General features: G+C 38.8%; 1 protein-coding gene across 1 annotated transcript in view; it reads right to left on the bottom strand.

The window, feature by feature from the left end:
• Positions 1-13,635, bottom strand: part of LOC148117648 (uncharacterized) — a 39,176-nt gene extending 25,541 nt beyond the window's left edge. Inside the window, exon 1 of the mRNA XM_087902263.1 lies at positions 13,534-13,635. Within this exon, the coding sequence (XP_087758389.1) occupies positions 13,534-13,551 (18 nt within the window). The 5' untranslated portion in view covers positions 13,552-13,635. The remainder of the gene's footprint in view (positions 1-13,533) is intronic.
• Positions 13,636-17,244: the final 3,609 nt, after the last annotated feature.

Below are 17,244 nucleotides of genomic sequence, written 5' to 3'. Positions count from 1 at the left end.
ACATTTATTGGAAGTTATGGCCATCATGGGTATACCTGCACAAATAAAGACAGACAATGGTCCAGCATATGTATCTAAGAAAATGAAACGCTTCTTTGCTTATTATAATATAAAACACGTTACAGGTATACCAAATAATCCTACAGGTCAGGCAGTTATAGAAAGATCAAATTGTACTATAAAGGATATGCTAAACAAACAGAAAGGGACGAAAGATACCCCCAGAAATAGATTGCATAATGCTTTATTAACCTTGAATTTTCTTAATGCTAATGAGAAAGGAACAACAGCAGCAGAGAGGCATTGGATAATGGAAAAAACTTCTGAACTAAACCAACCTGTTTATTTCAAAGACGTGCTGACCTCTCAATGGAAGCCAGGAGATGTGCTACGTTGGGGAAGGGGTTTTGCTCTTGTTTCCACAGGAGAAGAAAAATTGTGGATACCATCAAAATTAATAAAGGTTTGATTTGAAGAGGAGAAACCTCTTGGAAAGGAGAAATGACAGCATCTACAATGATGATAACCATACAGGTGGTAAGAAAAGCATATAGAATGGGGGCAGGGTTCTGTTCTTATCTCCACAGGAAAACACTGATCTTTGAAAAGTTCAAGGGACCCTGGATATTTGAATACTGACAGATGGAAAATAACGGCCCAATAGGGACTATCAAGAAAACTGAATAGGTTCTGTAAGTACCATATACTAAATCATATTTCTAAATTTATAGAGCTGGTTTTAGAGTTGGACTCTGGCTCAGTCCCTCTCTAATTCCAAGCCTGTTGTTTACAGAAAAACCCAGAGTTTCTGGAGTTTCTGTCTCATGTCAAGAGCCATGATATGGGACAGAAAGAGATATGAGTTTAGAAAACATCTTTACTTTTCTTCATATCTATCATACCTTCATTAAATATATCTATCATGTCTCTCATTGAATATAGGTATTCATGTATATGTCTATATAATTAATGTTTAAGTTTTCCACAATGAACAATGAGTTTTTCCTACAGTGACATTTGAAGTTTCCAGGAAGAAGATGGGGCCCCATAACAACAACTCCACCTGGTTGATATGACGTCATAATACTGATAGCGCTACTACAAGACCTGTTTTGGGTACCAGCTGCACAAGACGGTTCCAACGTGCTGAAATGGTGCACATCTTGTACAACATTCTGGCCAGACCTCCACAAAATACTCAGAGACTATTTGCAATTTTAAAAGACATTGATCTTGAAATTTAACCATCATTTTACTTTCACAGGATCCCCCAGAAAGAACGTCGCCCCCATGACAGCTGGAAGTAATTCTAGAGAACGACGTCCCCTCTCCCAATAAAGTTTGTCCTTGGGTTTAGGGACATCATTTAGGGGTTGGTTATAATTAGTATACGGTTGAGGGTTGGGGGAGGAATTTTATAAGCACAGGAATCTTAAAAAAAAAGAGGGATAATTGGATTATGGGATAAATAGATTTGTACTTGTGAGTTATTGCTTTTAGACAAACATATTGGTATCGATTCTTATATATTGATACAAAGTTAAATTATGTTGACTATTTTATGCATGCATGCTTCACGCTTCTACCTCTGTTTAAAACATTTTTATGTATTTGTATATATATATATTGTATTGATATATGTATATTTACCATATTGCATTGTACACTTCTACCTCTGATTAAGATACTTATATATTGTTTATGTATTGATATATATATTTACCATATTGCAATGTATACTTGCACATTGTTTATATTTGGAGGTCACATTGTCCTCATTTATTGCACAGTTGTTTATTATCTCAGTCTTTAAGTTAGATAGATATTGAGAATTATATAGATCAACAGTCATCTAAGTTTGTCATTTATAATTAGACTAATCAGGTTCTTTAGATATATAGAGATTATATTCAGTATAGATAGATAATCTTCAACCTCTTCAAAGAGCTGTAGAAAATGGCCTTTAATCTAATTCAGAGTTCTATGGTAGGGAGACACAATCACTCCTGGCAACACTGATCTATGCCCGAGAGAATGTTGAGCACCAAAGACACTCCACCTGGAGCCTTTCTTCTTGGCAGAACTGGCCTTTGGGTAAAGAAATGCTCATACCTCAACTACTGACAGAGTTACAGAATATCCGTAAATGGATAAAACAAGACTGTCATATCCTGCCAAGACAGGGTAAGATAGTTTTGAAGTTTCTTGCCTTTGAAAATGGTATGTCAGTTACATCAGGCCTTAGCCAAAGTTGGTTGCTTCAACGCTGCAAATGTGACTTTGGGTGTTTGTCCAGGTAGCCAGTTGTCTCTGCAATTTGTTACATGTTCTGGAAGTTGTTTGATTGCACTTCCTAATTACTCAGATAACATTATTTCCCTTCTCAGATCTTCGATGGGATTGAAGATTATATAAATGTAGTTACTTTCCTTTCATGACTTGGCCAAGTTATTTGTTATACAAGACTTAAGCTAGTTAGAATAGGATATTTGTATTTATTGTATATAATTTCGTAGGTTTTTACTTATTGTATATAATTGTGTAGTAGGCTTAGAACTCTCTTACTTAAACAAAAGGGGGAGATGCTGTGGGAGTTCCTTCAGCTCCTTCAGCCAATCGCCGCTGAGTTACCAGCCCATTGGGGCGTGGTCTCTCTCCCTTTAAAAAAAGCAACGGTTGTCCTCCACTCTGTCTTTGTCTTCCGGCTCCGTTTCCGGCCCCTGGACTCCTTTCCTGTTCGCGCGGAGGGGCTGTTGTCTGGGACGGTAATCTGTAAGTTTTTTCCCCTTTGAATAAATAACCATTCTATTAATCATAATTCCAAACTGGTGTGGGATTGTCTGTGACTTACGCCTTCATGACCCATCTGGTGTGTGTGCTAGGAATCAAACTTGGGTACCCAAGAGGACCAGTACTCGTGAGACAACTTTCAGGGTCCCACATATGTCATTACAATGCTGAAGGTAAAGGTGACCCACTCTTCCTTCTGTCTTTTATCACTTGAAAGATAAAGTTGGGGGCTGGGGAGATGGCTCGGTGGTTAAGAGCACTGACTGATCTTCCAGAGGACCCGGGTTCAATTCCCAGCACCCACATGGCAGCTCACAACTGTCTATAATTCTAGTTCCAGGAGACCCAACACTGATGGCAAAACACCAATGTATATAAAATAGAAAGAAAGAAAGAAAGAAAGGAAGAAAGAAAGAAAGAAAGAAAGAAAGAAATATAAAGTCATCTCTGGATGGTTGTCAAAGGATCCAATGGACAGAATGTGAATGGAATTTGTATATTCCTTCTTATTTTCATTGTTAAGACAGCTCTCTCTATGTGAGTAAATATTAAAAAAAGGATGGTTGAATTCAGTCTAAGTCCAGGCAAATTTTATTAGGAATAGTTCCATAATTTGAAGTAGACTTTCTTCTGGGACTTTTTTGAGACAGGATATGTCTACATAAACATGGATGCCAGGAATTTATTATGGGGAACAAGCTGGTCTTAAACTCTCAAACTCACTGAAATTGGTCCCACCCACATTCCTGTGTACAGTGATTAGAGCCGTACACCTATAATTCCAGCTGAAATATATATTTTAAAGGACATATCATTGAATGAGAGTAAAAAAAGAATAAAATAAGCTTTGAAGGGTAGCATAATTGCTTTGATGAATGTCAATATTCAGTCTAAGAGTGAGTTAGTAATAATCCTAAGCTATGATTCAAGCATTAATAAGTTGTATTAAGCTTCTGGGTCAATTGGTTATGAGGTGGCTGCTGTGTATTTGAGAGTTTTTGGTGGAGCAGAATATCCACCTAAAAAAGGCACCCAAAGAATTGATAGGATAAAAGTGTAGATTATTGAATCTTCTCTTTACCCCTATAATTTGCTAAGCAATATTGCTATGGATAAAGACTTGGCTTTGAAAGCTGGATCCACCTGATTCTTTAGCTTTCTGAGAGTCTAGCCTCATGGTTGAGGTACTGGCAGGAGCCATGTTTACTGCCACAATTCTGTGGAGTTTCAAGGTCCTTCGCACCACCAAGAAGCATGATGGTGACTGTACATAGACACCATTTAAGTGTTTGGTGTGGTGCTCCTTAAAAGGGCTGCAAGGTTTTTACAGCAAAAACTGACTCAGGAAGCTTCTCTTAATTGAGAAACACTTGCCTCTATCAAACAGAGCCCAGCTTGGAAAATGCTGATACCAAGAAACCAAGCTTAACTCTGTTCTTTTGTGTCTCGAATTAATTTCCAAGCTCTCTCAGGTTTAAATTGGATTTAATTATCCATGTTGACATTTGTTAACAGAGGTTTCAGTTTCACTTGGCCCAGTAGACATTTAGACCCAAAAAAACAAACAGAGGTCTACATTGATTATAAACTGGTGTGTCTATTATTAGCTCATGCTTCCTGTTAACCCTTACACACTACAATCACCCATAAGTCTTGTCTGTGTCCATCACATGGCTTGGTACCTTTTATCAGCAAGGCAATCTCATTTATGTCCTCTGCCTCTGGGTGATAACTGAACCTTTCCTCTTCCCAGAATTCTCCTGCTCTGATCAGCCCTGCCTATACTTCCTGCTTGGTCATCCAGCGTATACTTCCCGCATGGCCACTGGCCAATGAGCATTTTGTTAAAACAATACAATTGACAAATCTTTAAAAAAGTTCATGACCATTGTCCCACAGCAAACTTCCTCTAGTTTAAAATCAAAAAGAATAGGTAAGGAACAGTTCAAAAGGAGCAAAATTACATGATCAAAGATTTGTACCTGATTTCAGTCTAGAAGAAAAGGTAGCAAGAGAAGTATAAATAATAGTCCCTGAAGGGACCTGGTAAATTAATCATACTTCTTGATTCAAAGAGACCAGAATTTTGGTGTTTAAACTCTTATTAGTATTTTTGTCTATTATGCCAAAAAAAAGAAACACATTTTAAAAATTGGGAATGTCCATATGTCCTTTTCCATAGAAGACACACAGTTTTACCTGAAATTTCCTTTGAAAATGATATGGCAGCTGAGAGGAATTCACCAGGGTGATAGAAGGGGACAGAGACAGCAAAGACAGGAAATGAATGGGAAGTTTGTAAACTTTCTTCAAATCTAGTACCAATGCATCAACTCTCCCTAGATTTTGTGTTTCATACAGAAGTTTAAGAGAACACACTGATTCTAACTAATGCAATATTACATCTGAATACTCAGTCAGTTAAAACAATCCTCCTTTAATTCAGAATAAATTTCTTAGAATATCTAGTACTTACTGTCCCCATTTCTCCTGTGTGGTTATGCAAGTGTAAAGACAGTTTCTATTGTATGAAATCACACAATAAAATATTACCATATTTTCCCACAATAAAAAAGATATAAAGAAATGCAAGTTTGGCCAGGAAGTGGTGGTGCATGCTTTAAACTCCTGCACCTGGAAGAAAGAAACAGGCAGATCTCTGTGAGTTTGAGAACAACCTGCTGTATAGTTTAAGTCCCAGCAGAGCCAGATATATATAGAGAAACCTTCTCTTGAAAAACACACTAAAGTCTTGTTGGCCAGAGAAGGGTGATGTACACCTTTCATCCCAGCACTTGGGAGGCAGAGACAGGTGGATCTCTTTGAGTTTGAAGCCAACCTGGTCTACAAGAGCTAGTTCCAGGCCAGGCTGTAAAACTACCTGAAACCTGTTTTGAAAATCCCCCCCCCAAAAAAAACAAAAAAAGACCCAACAAAACAAAAAGACTTCAAAAATACAGAAAATCCCTGTCTTGAGAAACTGGAAAGCAAACAAACAATTAGTGAAGAAATTTAAAAACTGAAATTTAAGAAATATACTCATGATCCATTGGACCCTGAATTCTACAAGTCCTACTCTGCCCCAAATCTCCTATTACACCCCTACTAAGCCCTGACACAACCTCAATGGAACTCTGAAACACAGCCTGCAATTACACAGAAAGGACCAAGGGGTGAGTGATGACCCGCCCAGCAAGACAACCTCTCTAGGACCTCCATACAGGGTCAAAACTCTGGGCACAAACACTACCTGCCAACAGGCAAGTTTCTCCAGGTATGCTGCTCAAACACTCCCACACCATCCATCAGACCCTGAAAGCAACAAGCCTCACTCCACCACCAAAACCTCCCATGCTACCTCCCAGCCCCTTGCAACTTCAGAGGAACATTAAAACACAAGATCCAGCTTCACAGGGTGGACCAAGACAGGGACCCTGAAGCACAAGATGTAACTTCACAGACTGGACTAAGTGCAGACTAAGAGAGAGTGCAAAGACAGACCTCAGTGGCATGGCTCTCTGAAACACAGAGTTGGTCAAGAACAGGTCACAAAGACACAAACAACCATGTTAAGGATTGGACCAAGAGGCAAAGACACTGCTGTCACCAATTGAAGGATGAGATGGGTAGGTGTCAATGCAAGAAGTCATCCAACAACATAGAAAGCAATATGGTAACACCAGAACCCAGTGATCAAACAACAGGAAGACTTAATCATCCTAACCCTGGAGAAGCAAAAGAAAATGATTTTCAATGTAACTTTGTGAGGATGATGGGGTCCCCAATGTAACTATAGGAGGATGATGAAGGAAATAAAAATTCCCTTAATGAAAGCAAGGAAAAAACAAACAAAAAATTGGAAGACATCAATAAATCTCTCAAAGAAAACAAGAAAAAACAATCAAACAGATGATTCAAACAGCTCAAGACTTGACTGAAATAGAGGCAATAAAGTAAACACAAATGAAGAGAATTCTGTATATGGAAAATCTGGGTAAACGAACGGGAACTACAGCAGGAAGTGTAACCAACAGAATACAAGAGATAGAAGAGAGGATCTCAGATGCTGATTATACTATAGAGGAAAGAGATTCATTGGTGAAAGAAAACAATAACTCCAACAAATTCATTACACAAAACATCCTGGAAATCTGGGACACCATGAAAACCATTAAACCCTAAGAATAACAGGGATAGAAGAAAGAGAACAACAGCAACTCAAAGGCACAGAAACTAAAAAAATCATAGAAAAAAACTTTCCCAAACCAAAAAAGAATATCCTTATGAAGGTACAAGAAGCTTAGAGAACACCAAATAGACTGGACCAAAAAGAAGCCCCCACCCCGAACATATAATGATCAAAATGCAAAACATAGAGAATGAAGAAAGAATATTAAGAGCTGAAAAAGATAATGATCAAGTATAATATGAAGGCAGACCTATCAGAATAACACCCGAATTCTCCATGGAAACCATGAAACCAAGAATGCCCTGGACATATGTGCTGGAGACAAAAAAAAGACACAAACACCAGATCCACCAAAGCTTTCAACCACCATCAATGGAGAAAACAAGATATTCCATGGCAAAACCAGATTTAAACAATACCTATCCACAAATCCAGTCATACAGAAAGTACTAGAGGGAAAACTTCAACCCAAGGAAGCTAACTGTAAACACAGGCAAGAGATATCTCCACACCCACAAACCCTAAAGAAGGGAAACACACAAACACCACTTCTGAAAAATACCAGGAACTAGCAATCACTCGTTATTTACATCTCTTAATATCAACAGACTCGATTAACCTATAAAATGGCACAAGCTAAGAAAATGGATACAAAAGCAGGATCCATCCTTTTGCTTTATAAAAGAAACACACCTAAACCTCAAAGACAAACATTGCTGAAGAATAAAGTGTTGGAAAAAGATTTTCAAATCAAATGGACCTAAGCAGCACACAAGTGTAGGTATCCTAATAGCGAACAAAATAGACTTCAAAGTAAAACCAATCAGAATAGATGAAGAAGGACACTTCATACCCATAACAGAAACAATACATCAAGATGAAGTATCAATCCTGAACATCTAAGCCCATAATATAAGAATACCCACACATGTAAAAGAAACATTACTAAAGCTTAAATTGCACATCAAATTCCATACAAGAATAGTAGGAGACTTCAATGTCCCACTCTCCCCAGTGAACAGGTCATCCAGACAGAAACTTAACAGAGAAATGAGAAAACTAACAGATGTCTTGATTTAAATAGACTCAACAGACATCTACAGATCATTCCACCCAAACACAGAAGAATATACCTTCTTCTCAGCACCTCGTGGAACCTTCTCTAAAATGGACCACACACGTGGTAACAAAGCAAACCTAGACACACACAAAGAAATGGAATAACGCCCTGTGTCTGATCAGGTCACCATGTTTTAAAGTTAGGATTTAACAGCACTAATCACAGAAAGCCTAAAATCTCATGGAAATTGAACAGTGCTCTATTAAACCACCCCTAGGTCAAGGAAGAAATAAAGAAAGAAATTAAAGACTTTGTAGAATTCAACAAAAATGATGGCACAGAATACTCAAATCTATGAGACACTATGAAAGCAGTGCTAGGATGAAAGTTCACAGCACTAAGTGCCTACATAAAGAAAGTGGAGGAAACTCACACCAGTGACTTAAACAGCACACCTGAAAGCTCTAGAACAAAAACAAGCTGACTCACCCAGGAGGAGTAGAGCATAGGAAATAATCAAATTGAGGGCAGAAGTCAATAAAATACCAAAATTAAATCACGACCAGATGAATAATTCAAATCAGCTTTATTTAGCAAGGAAAGAGAAGAAGTCATCAGATGCCTACCAACTAAAAAAGCCTATGGCAAAAGAGTTTCAGTTCAGAATTCTTTCAGAACTAAGAACTAATAACTATACTCCTCAAAGGGTTCCACATAATGGAAACAGAAGTAAGATTGCCAAACCCCTTTTATGAAGCTACAGTTACCCTTATACCAAACCACACAAAGATTCAACCAAGAAAGAGAATTCCAGACCCATCTTACTGATGAACATAGATGAAAAAATACTCAATAAAATACCAGCAAATCAAATCCAAGAACACATCAAAAAAATCATCTACCATGATGAAGCCAGCTTCATCCCATAGATGCAAGGATGGATCAACATACAAAAATCTATTAAGGATCCTGCCCTCTTTAAGTTCCTTCGCTGACATCCTGAAATAGTGAACAACAATGTGGCAGTATAAGCCAAATTAATCCTTTTCTCCCAATCTTGCGTATAGACCATCGTGTTTCATCACAACAAAAGAAACCCTAATTAAGACACCATGTTTGGTTGATATGTAAGAGAGACCTGCTCTTCTCAAAAGTTAAACAAAGAAGAGAGATTTGGGGGAAGGTTGGGACAGAGAGCAAAGCTGGGAGGAAACACTGCAGTCAGTATGAAAGAAGAATAAATAAAAGGCAAATGAAAGAGAGAAATGAGAAAAACTGAGGGAAGATTGGATCAAGAAAAGATGAAAATTCAGCAGGGTAAAATGACAAATCCTGTGGCTCTATCTCAGGTACATGGGCTTCATTTTCAAAGGGCTTAGAAAGTTCTATTCATGCTGAAGCATTAATACAACTGACATTAAATATGAGAAATCAGGAGTCAGACAGCAGGGTGAGAAACTGAAAGATCAGAGAAGCAGTTGACCAGCAAATAGTGACTACCACCTCTTCAATTTCTCCATGTTAGTAAAGTGTTAATGTCCTCCCAGGCCTGCCTTAGTAGTCCTGACTCCTATCTGTCCGGAGTCCTCCAAACCTCTATGGTAATTTTTGGTCAGGTAGCAATTAACTATGCTGTGACTCTAAGCAAGCTTTATTATCAGAATATAATCAAAATATCACACATTTCCCTATTTGTCTAATTAAAAAGTGAAGGCTTTAACTAACACAGTAAAGCTATATACACTAAATAAAATAACTATATATAATATATACATTGAAGAATTATACTAACAATGTCCAATCCATTTGCATTTGGTAAATTTAGAGAAAATGTTTGATCATCTATCCTATCTTAGTAAGCCCAAGGTGTTGTACATTAAATACTTTTTATCCTAAACTTACCAACCTTAAATAATCTTTCTATGTCTCTTAGCCTTATATACTTTATACATTTTATGTCATTTGTTTAAATTTGTTAACATGCATAATTACAATTATCGAATCTTTAGCTCCATCAGAGAACCCAGAAGGATATAATATTACCTGAGTAAACAGGAAGTATAAAGCAAACAACATTTAAAATGAAAAAACAACACCACCTCTCTACTTAAAATAAATTTTGCCAGGCTGTAGTGGTGCATGCCATTAATCCCAGCACTTTCATTGCAGAGGCAGATATATCTCACTGTGTTTGAGGCCAGCCTGTTCTACAAAGTGAGTTCCAGGAAAGCCAAAGGAACACAGAGGAATCTGTCTTTAAAAAAAAAAAAAGAAAAGAAAATGTCTTTCTGTTTCACCTTGAAAACACAACTAGCATGATTATAATAATTGACAGTTAGGCCAATTTATTCTTTTGGACGGGGATATTTTATTTGGATGATGGGTTATTTTTTAAATATCTCAGTTGTCTAGTGGTTTTTAGATTCCTTAGTTCAATGTTTTCATACTTTTGTAAAGACAACACAAAACTCTTCATTAACCCTAACTTTATGGAATTTTATTTTTGGAAATTATATTTAATCAAAAGGAAAACATCTGCTAGTCTTATGAATTAGTAAAGATTGAATGATAATACTCTCTGATGAACTATTGTCTCTTTTACTCAAGAGATGTTTTTGTTTGAAACTAATCTTTAAGGATTTAAGTGGTCTCTATAACTTTATTCCCCAACTTAATACATATCTTGGTTTTTATTCAGAATGGAATGTATCTTTAAGACATACAGGTTGGTTTAATTTAGCAGGGCTTTTTTATTATCTAGTGTTTACCCACACCTGTTGTTTCCTTTTTATTAGCATTTAAAAATTTAAGAGTTAATAATCTATTCTGTAACATATCTCTGCAAGCCTTAATACCCCTTTTTGCTAACTGAGCATATATTTTATGATGCCTGATGAAGGGTTAATCTAATTAATCTTTTTCAAGCCCAAAACAACCTATAACATGATTTAACATCTGCTTCCTGCTACATGGCATAGAGCAGAACATGTGGATTGTGCCCTATCTACCTTCTAACACAATGCACACCTGAGAAATCTATGTACATCAGAAACTCCTTTTGTCCGCTGGAACTGAGCTTCACTGGATCACACCATTGCAGCTAGTGGCAGCACCAGGTTAAAAGCATTCTACTCAACTATCGCTCTACCAGGTCCTAAATTATTTGTAATCTTTATAACACAAATAATAGGAATGCAGTATTCAGAAGTTCTAGAAACTAAACCCTCAGTTTTCTAATCTCTCTTCCCACTGTACAACAAAAGCAGTGCCTGTGTGTGTACTCTGGACAGATACATCCAGCATCATATCCTTCCATTCCAGGCCTTCAGAGTCTCCCCTTCCCCAATATTTCCATACACAAAGAAGCTCAGAGAATAAGGGCCACTGCCAACATGAACCACATGGACCAACATAACTACAGTCTAGCTCATGGTACTTCCAAGTCCCACCAGAAATGACAGTTCAACAGACCTGCTCTGAACACCCCCCACTCGTTACGGGATAGCTTATGGTCTTCCTTACCACTCCCTACAGCAGAGACAGAAGAGAATTATGAAAAGAACTCACAAACTGTCTGCCACTAGTACTCTTGATTGCTAACCCTTCCCAGAATCCCTCATTGGCAAGGGACACCAAGCTGGGTCTCTCAATATTAGTAGCTCCTCTACAGGAGGATCAGAGATCAAATGACTCAGACAGCACAGGCCTTCCATGTCTGCCCTTCCAGCCCAGCAGACAGGGCCCCAGTTTAGACAGTTTGTATTTAGTACACATTTTCCCACTCTCCTAGAGCACATCCTCTTCCTCATCTAAAGCACAGGGTCCTCTGTGTGCACATTCTGTTACATAGTTACTTTCCAGTGCAGTCATTCATTGGCTCAGAGATGGGAAATCCTAAAGACACAGGTCACATTCATATAGTAACTACTGTTACTGTGTAACTATGGTTACTTTGTAACGGTTGTTAATGAAAAACAGATCAGGAATTATAAAACAATCCAGGCATATTAGGGCATGGAGGCAGCAAGGAGAATGTAAATATGATGTAGTTGTTATCTCAAAAACTACTTTGAAAACTTAAAATAGACTTTAGGGTCATGTACTCCAGAGAATAGGGATTTGTATTAGAGCACATTAAAAATTTCTCATGTATTTTCTCTAAAGATCAATGTCTTAATAGAGAAAAGTCCTGTTAAGCAGCGCCACAACTTCTATTTAAGATGAACTACTATAAATATAACAATTAGGTTTAAAGATAAGGTCAGTCCCTTTCCCAGATTCCTTGTTGCGCTGGTCTGTGGACTGCAAACAGTGGTCAATCAGGACACTGATAGAGCATCTACAATTAACTACCTGATTCCACATAGCTAACTTCAACTACTGTTGAAGGGGAAAAGTTTTTATCCTCAGTCCAGCCTCTCCTTTTTGCACTGTGTCTCCACCAGCTTCAATAAAGTCTTCCTCCTATTGTGGTCTGAAGATAGAAGGAATTCTCCATATGCAAATCCTTTCCCTGCAACTGCATTGCATAGTTAACTACATGACTCAAATGCATAATTTTAAAACTGTGAGGTGGTAATATCATATTTTTTGTGGAATTTTGAAAGTGTAATGTACAGGACAGCAAGATCATTGCCATGGACAGCAACAGAGCAAGGCCACTTGAGTCAACATAAGAGAACTTGTCTCAGAAACTATTTTTTTTAACAGGATGGAAATACAACTGTTCTAGAATTAATATACCTTTCCATTGAGAAATCACTTCACACACTTAGGATGCCAACCTGTAATGCCTCCTTGAAAGGCTTGCTTGAGGTTGTTCTTTGATACGGGGATGTGCCTGGTGTCTGGTTTTAAATCAGTGGTGGCTTCTTTGTAATGGTTTGGGGCCAAGTATCTGAACAATCCAGTTGAACAATGTGTACCCTAGCATCCTAAACTCTAACAGCCCTGATTAAAATACATTTAACTTTTGGGTGATTTAGAGGCAGTCCTTCCTCAGCTAAATTCTACTTTGTGAGAATGAACTCTTTCCAAGGCATTGGCAAATCCTTTGTATCAGCAATTCTACTCTTCTATGTTGCAGCTTAGAAGTGCTGTGCTACCCAACAGGTGAGATGCCTTGATATCATCCACATAGTTAAAGATAAATGGAGATTGTACGTAAGGTTAAATGCAAAGTGCTCAATATCGAGAAGTGTATATAAACTTGTATAAACTAGACTTCTGCGACTTTGGCATGTTGTAGTTGAGAAGAAAGACGTTTGTACACACAGCACCCTGCTCCCAATTCTCTAAGCCGATTAAGCCAAAAGCGCAAAGTTATTCAGAGGCCTGTCCCTAGGTCGAGGAATTAACAGGACCACAAGGGACTTTACAATGCAGGGAATCTGGCGGCAGTTTCCCACATGGATCCCAAAAGGACACAAAATCCTGTCTCCCGCACCTCACCCTCTGCTCCTCCCCATCTGGAGACAGCATTCCCCACGATCACCAAGCTGTGGTTCCTCATCTTGCCAAAACTCTCAGTTCATCATCTCCCTGCAGCAATAACTTCACGGCAGCACACGAAACCACTGGCGCCAACTCCTCTGCAAAGTCCGGTCTGAATGCGGAAGCCCGGAAGAGCCCTGCGTGACTTCTGACTGGCAGGTCACCTGGAGGGCCTGATTGGCTAGTGCAGCCTGAGTGACAAGAACAACTCCGTAGGGCTGAAGTCTAGTTAAAGAGACAGCAACTTGATTATATATGGGATCCCAGGTCCAAGGAGAGATCCCCAGATTGTTCTCTGGACAGAGGAGAGGGTGCCTGAACCAGCCTTGGCCCATAACCATACTGATGAATATTTTGCTTATCACCATAGATCCTTCATCTGGCGATGGATGGCGATACAGACGGAGACCCACATTGGAGCACCGGACTGAGCCCCCCAAGGTCCAAATGAGGAGCAGAAGGACGAAGAAAATGACGAAGGACTGCGAGGGATGCTATCACCCACTGATACAAGGGGTCGGATCTAATGAGAGTTTACCAAGGGCAGTTGGACTGCGACTGAACGAGCACGTGATCCAACCAGATTCTCTGAATGTCGCCGGATTTTCTGAATGTGGCTGGCCCGGAGTCTTTCTGAGAAGCCATTGACAATGTCACTGGGACTAGTTTCCTCTGCATATACTGGATTTTTGGGATCCAGTCTGTTTGGATACTCACCTTCCTGGACCTGGAGGGAGGGGGGACAATCTTGAACTTCCCACAGGGCTTGAAACCCTGACTGACCTTAGGGACAAAGAGGGAGGAGGAGAGGGAGGGGGGGAGTGGGAAGGTGTTGGGAAGAGGGGCATAAATGGAAACTTTTATAATTTAATAAAATTACTTAAAAAAAAGAGACAGCACAGAGGTTTGACTCGTCCACCTGAGTCAAAGATCTTTTTTTGATTGGCTGAGATATGCATTTCAATAGCACTTGCCCCTGGCTACAAAGCAGAAGCCATCAAAATCCTGCACTCCATAGGAACTTTCCCTTATTCCTCCAGGACACAACGTGGCCAGCTAGCTTGTACTGTGCACTGTGCTGTCCTAGGTGGGTGCAGGGATTCCCTGTCCCACAGGGGAAAGAATGCCCAGAATATTAACAGCTAAAGACAATTTTGAGGTCACAAAAGAAGATGTTTGTGCTGTGGCTTCATGCTAAGGTCAGATGAACTGAAGGTACTTTTTACAAGGTTTTCACAGAGATTTCACACAACAGAAAAGAGAAAAGCAGGAGCCAGATCTCAAACAAGAATATTGGTCTTTCCTCCATCAGAAGGCTGGATGATGGCTCCTTTGCTTTGTGGGTTTTATTACTGAAATTCGAAGCAAACTTCAGGAAAATGAATAATAATAAAAATAGTAGTGTTCATGGAAATGTGAATATGTAGAGAATAATGGAGCTAGAAGGAATATCTTCATGAGCACTACTGTTAGCCAGCACATCTTTCTCCATGGTCAGGTGAATAAAACATACAACTGCAGTATTCAAGATTCTATACATGAACAGGAGAGGTAGAATGAATCTCAACATGTATGTAAAAAGTGAGCTTATTATTATGTCTCACAAGCTGTGTTTCAGGTTGTCTAAAAACATCTTCTTTTAAATGACAATTGAAGAATCCAGTAGATTGTTTCTCAGCCTTTTCCCAAAGATCAAGAGAAGAATTCAGTAGTTTTTCAGCTCACAAGGCTTGATGTCTCAGCTGGTTTTAAGTATTCACCAAAGTTTCAAAGAAGTAGTCTCTAGTACTCATAAAGGAATGAGCTTGGTAGGCAGAGCAAGGTGACAAAAAGGAGACTTTTCTACTTCAATATACTTTATATGTAAGTGCTGCTGCCAGAAGGTAAGAAAATTAAAGTTAGATCATAGTCTTGTTTGATTCAGATTTTCTTGTTTTGGTGATTTCAAGACTGGATTATTCTGTGTAGTTGTGGAACTCATTCTGTCGGCCAGACTGGTCTCAAACTCAGAAAACCCCAGTGCCTCTTGTTGTGCCCAGATTATGATCCCCAGAGAGAGACCACTAGAGAGGCCCAGACTGTAATCAGCAAGGTTTAATCAGCATAATACAAACATGTTTGGAACTCATCTCCATCCCCCTTACAGCAAGGTAGAGAGGAGTTGTACATCCTCTTGGGGTAACCTTTAAAGACGTAACAACAAAGAGAATCTTTGAAGCTATTTTGGCATGGGTACAAGGACTTTTGCTCCCTCCCATTCTGTTCTTGAGTTAGGCCATCTTTATCAGCCTGTACCAGGTGGCTGGCTGGGTTGAACTAAGTGACCTTGCGATCGGAATCTCTTTGGTGGGAGAGGGGAAGGCCACTATCTTCCGGGAAAACATTCTGCTAAGAAATTTCTTCTTGCCCCTTTGAGAATAAGGGGTGAGGATTCCATACCTCTGGCTGTTGAGTCACAGTGTTAAAAGTGTGCATGTGCAGCTAAAGGTGGGTCCTATTATCTCAAACTATCCAGATTAATGGAAGATTTTCCCATTTCAAAACCTTTAAGTGAAATCTCTCTCAGGTATGCTTTGTGTATTAGTTAATCCCAGAGGTAGTCAGTCTGACTACCAAAAATAGCCATTTCAACAGCCAAGACAAAAGAAATGAGAAAAAATTATTGCTTGCAGGAGGCACGGAATGCAGGAAGAAATTTTCAAAGCAGTGTTTTCTGTAAACAAAGGAAGAATGGGATTTTACTTAGGGTGTCTGAAAATGCGCATGCTAGAGCAAAAAGAGACTTTTCTTCTTCAAAATACTTTATATGTGACTGCTGCTACCAGAATGCAAGATGCTGATTAAAGTTGGTTCATAGTCATTGTTTGATTTAGATTTTTTTGGAGATTTCAAGACAGAATTTTTCTGTGTAGTTGTGGAACACATTTTGTAGGCCAGACTGGTCTCAACCTCAAAAAATCTCACATCTGCTTATTAGTGATGGTGTTATAAGTGTGCACAGACACCAAGCAGTATAAGATGGGTCTGATCATCTCAAATTATAGAGATTAATGGTGGATTTTCCCATTTCAAAACCTTTAAGTAAAATCTCTCTCAGGTATAAACAATTCTTTGTGTACTAGATGATCCCAGAGGTAGTCAGTTTTGACTACCAAAAATAGCCATTTCAACAGTCAAGGCAGAAGAATGTGAAAAAAATTTCTTTCCTGCAGGAGATACAAAAAACATGGGAGTTGTTTTCAAAACAGTGTTTTACCTCAACAATGGAAGCATGGAGATTTTACATAGGGAGTCTGAACATGCTCATGCCATGTTCTCTCTTTCCATAAGCATGCTCAATTAACAAATTCACTTCTAACCACAATGACATTTAGGGACATTCTCACCTCAAAATTATGTAGGAACAAATGTAAATTAGACAAATGTTGGAAAGAAATGCCCCTGGCATGTTCATATTGTACCATAAGGTCTTGCTTGAAAATCAAGTAGATGACACTGTGAAAAGTCAATTATCAAACTTGATGCTTATTCTAAAAGATAACTTTACCAGCACCATAATTTTCACAAACACAAAAGATAGAGAACACAAAACCAGAAAACTTCAAGGAAAAGTCACCTAACAGCCCTCTATACAGTGCTTCTGGAGGAACAGTTATGATGATCTCTATTAATCTCAGACCAAGCTGCATTTGCTCTGAGCAGGCTGACTAGG

The sequence above is a fragment of the Myodes glareolus genome, chromosome 27 (genome assembly GCF_982192425.1).
Source record: "Myodes glareolus chromosome 27, mMyoGla1.1, whole genome shotgun sequence".
Lineage (NCBI taxonomy): Eukaryota > Metazoa > Chordata > Mammalia > Rodentia > Cricetidae > Myodes > Myodes glareolus.
This window is presented reverse-complemented; position numbering and strand designations above follow the sequence as displayed.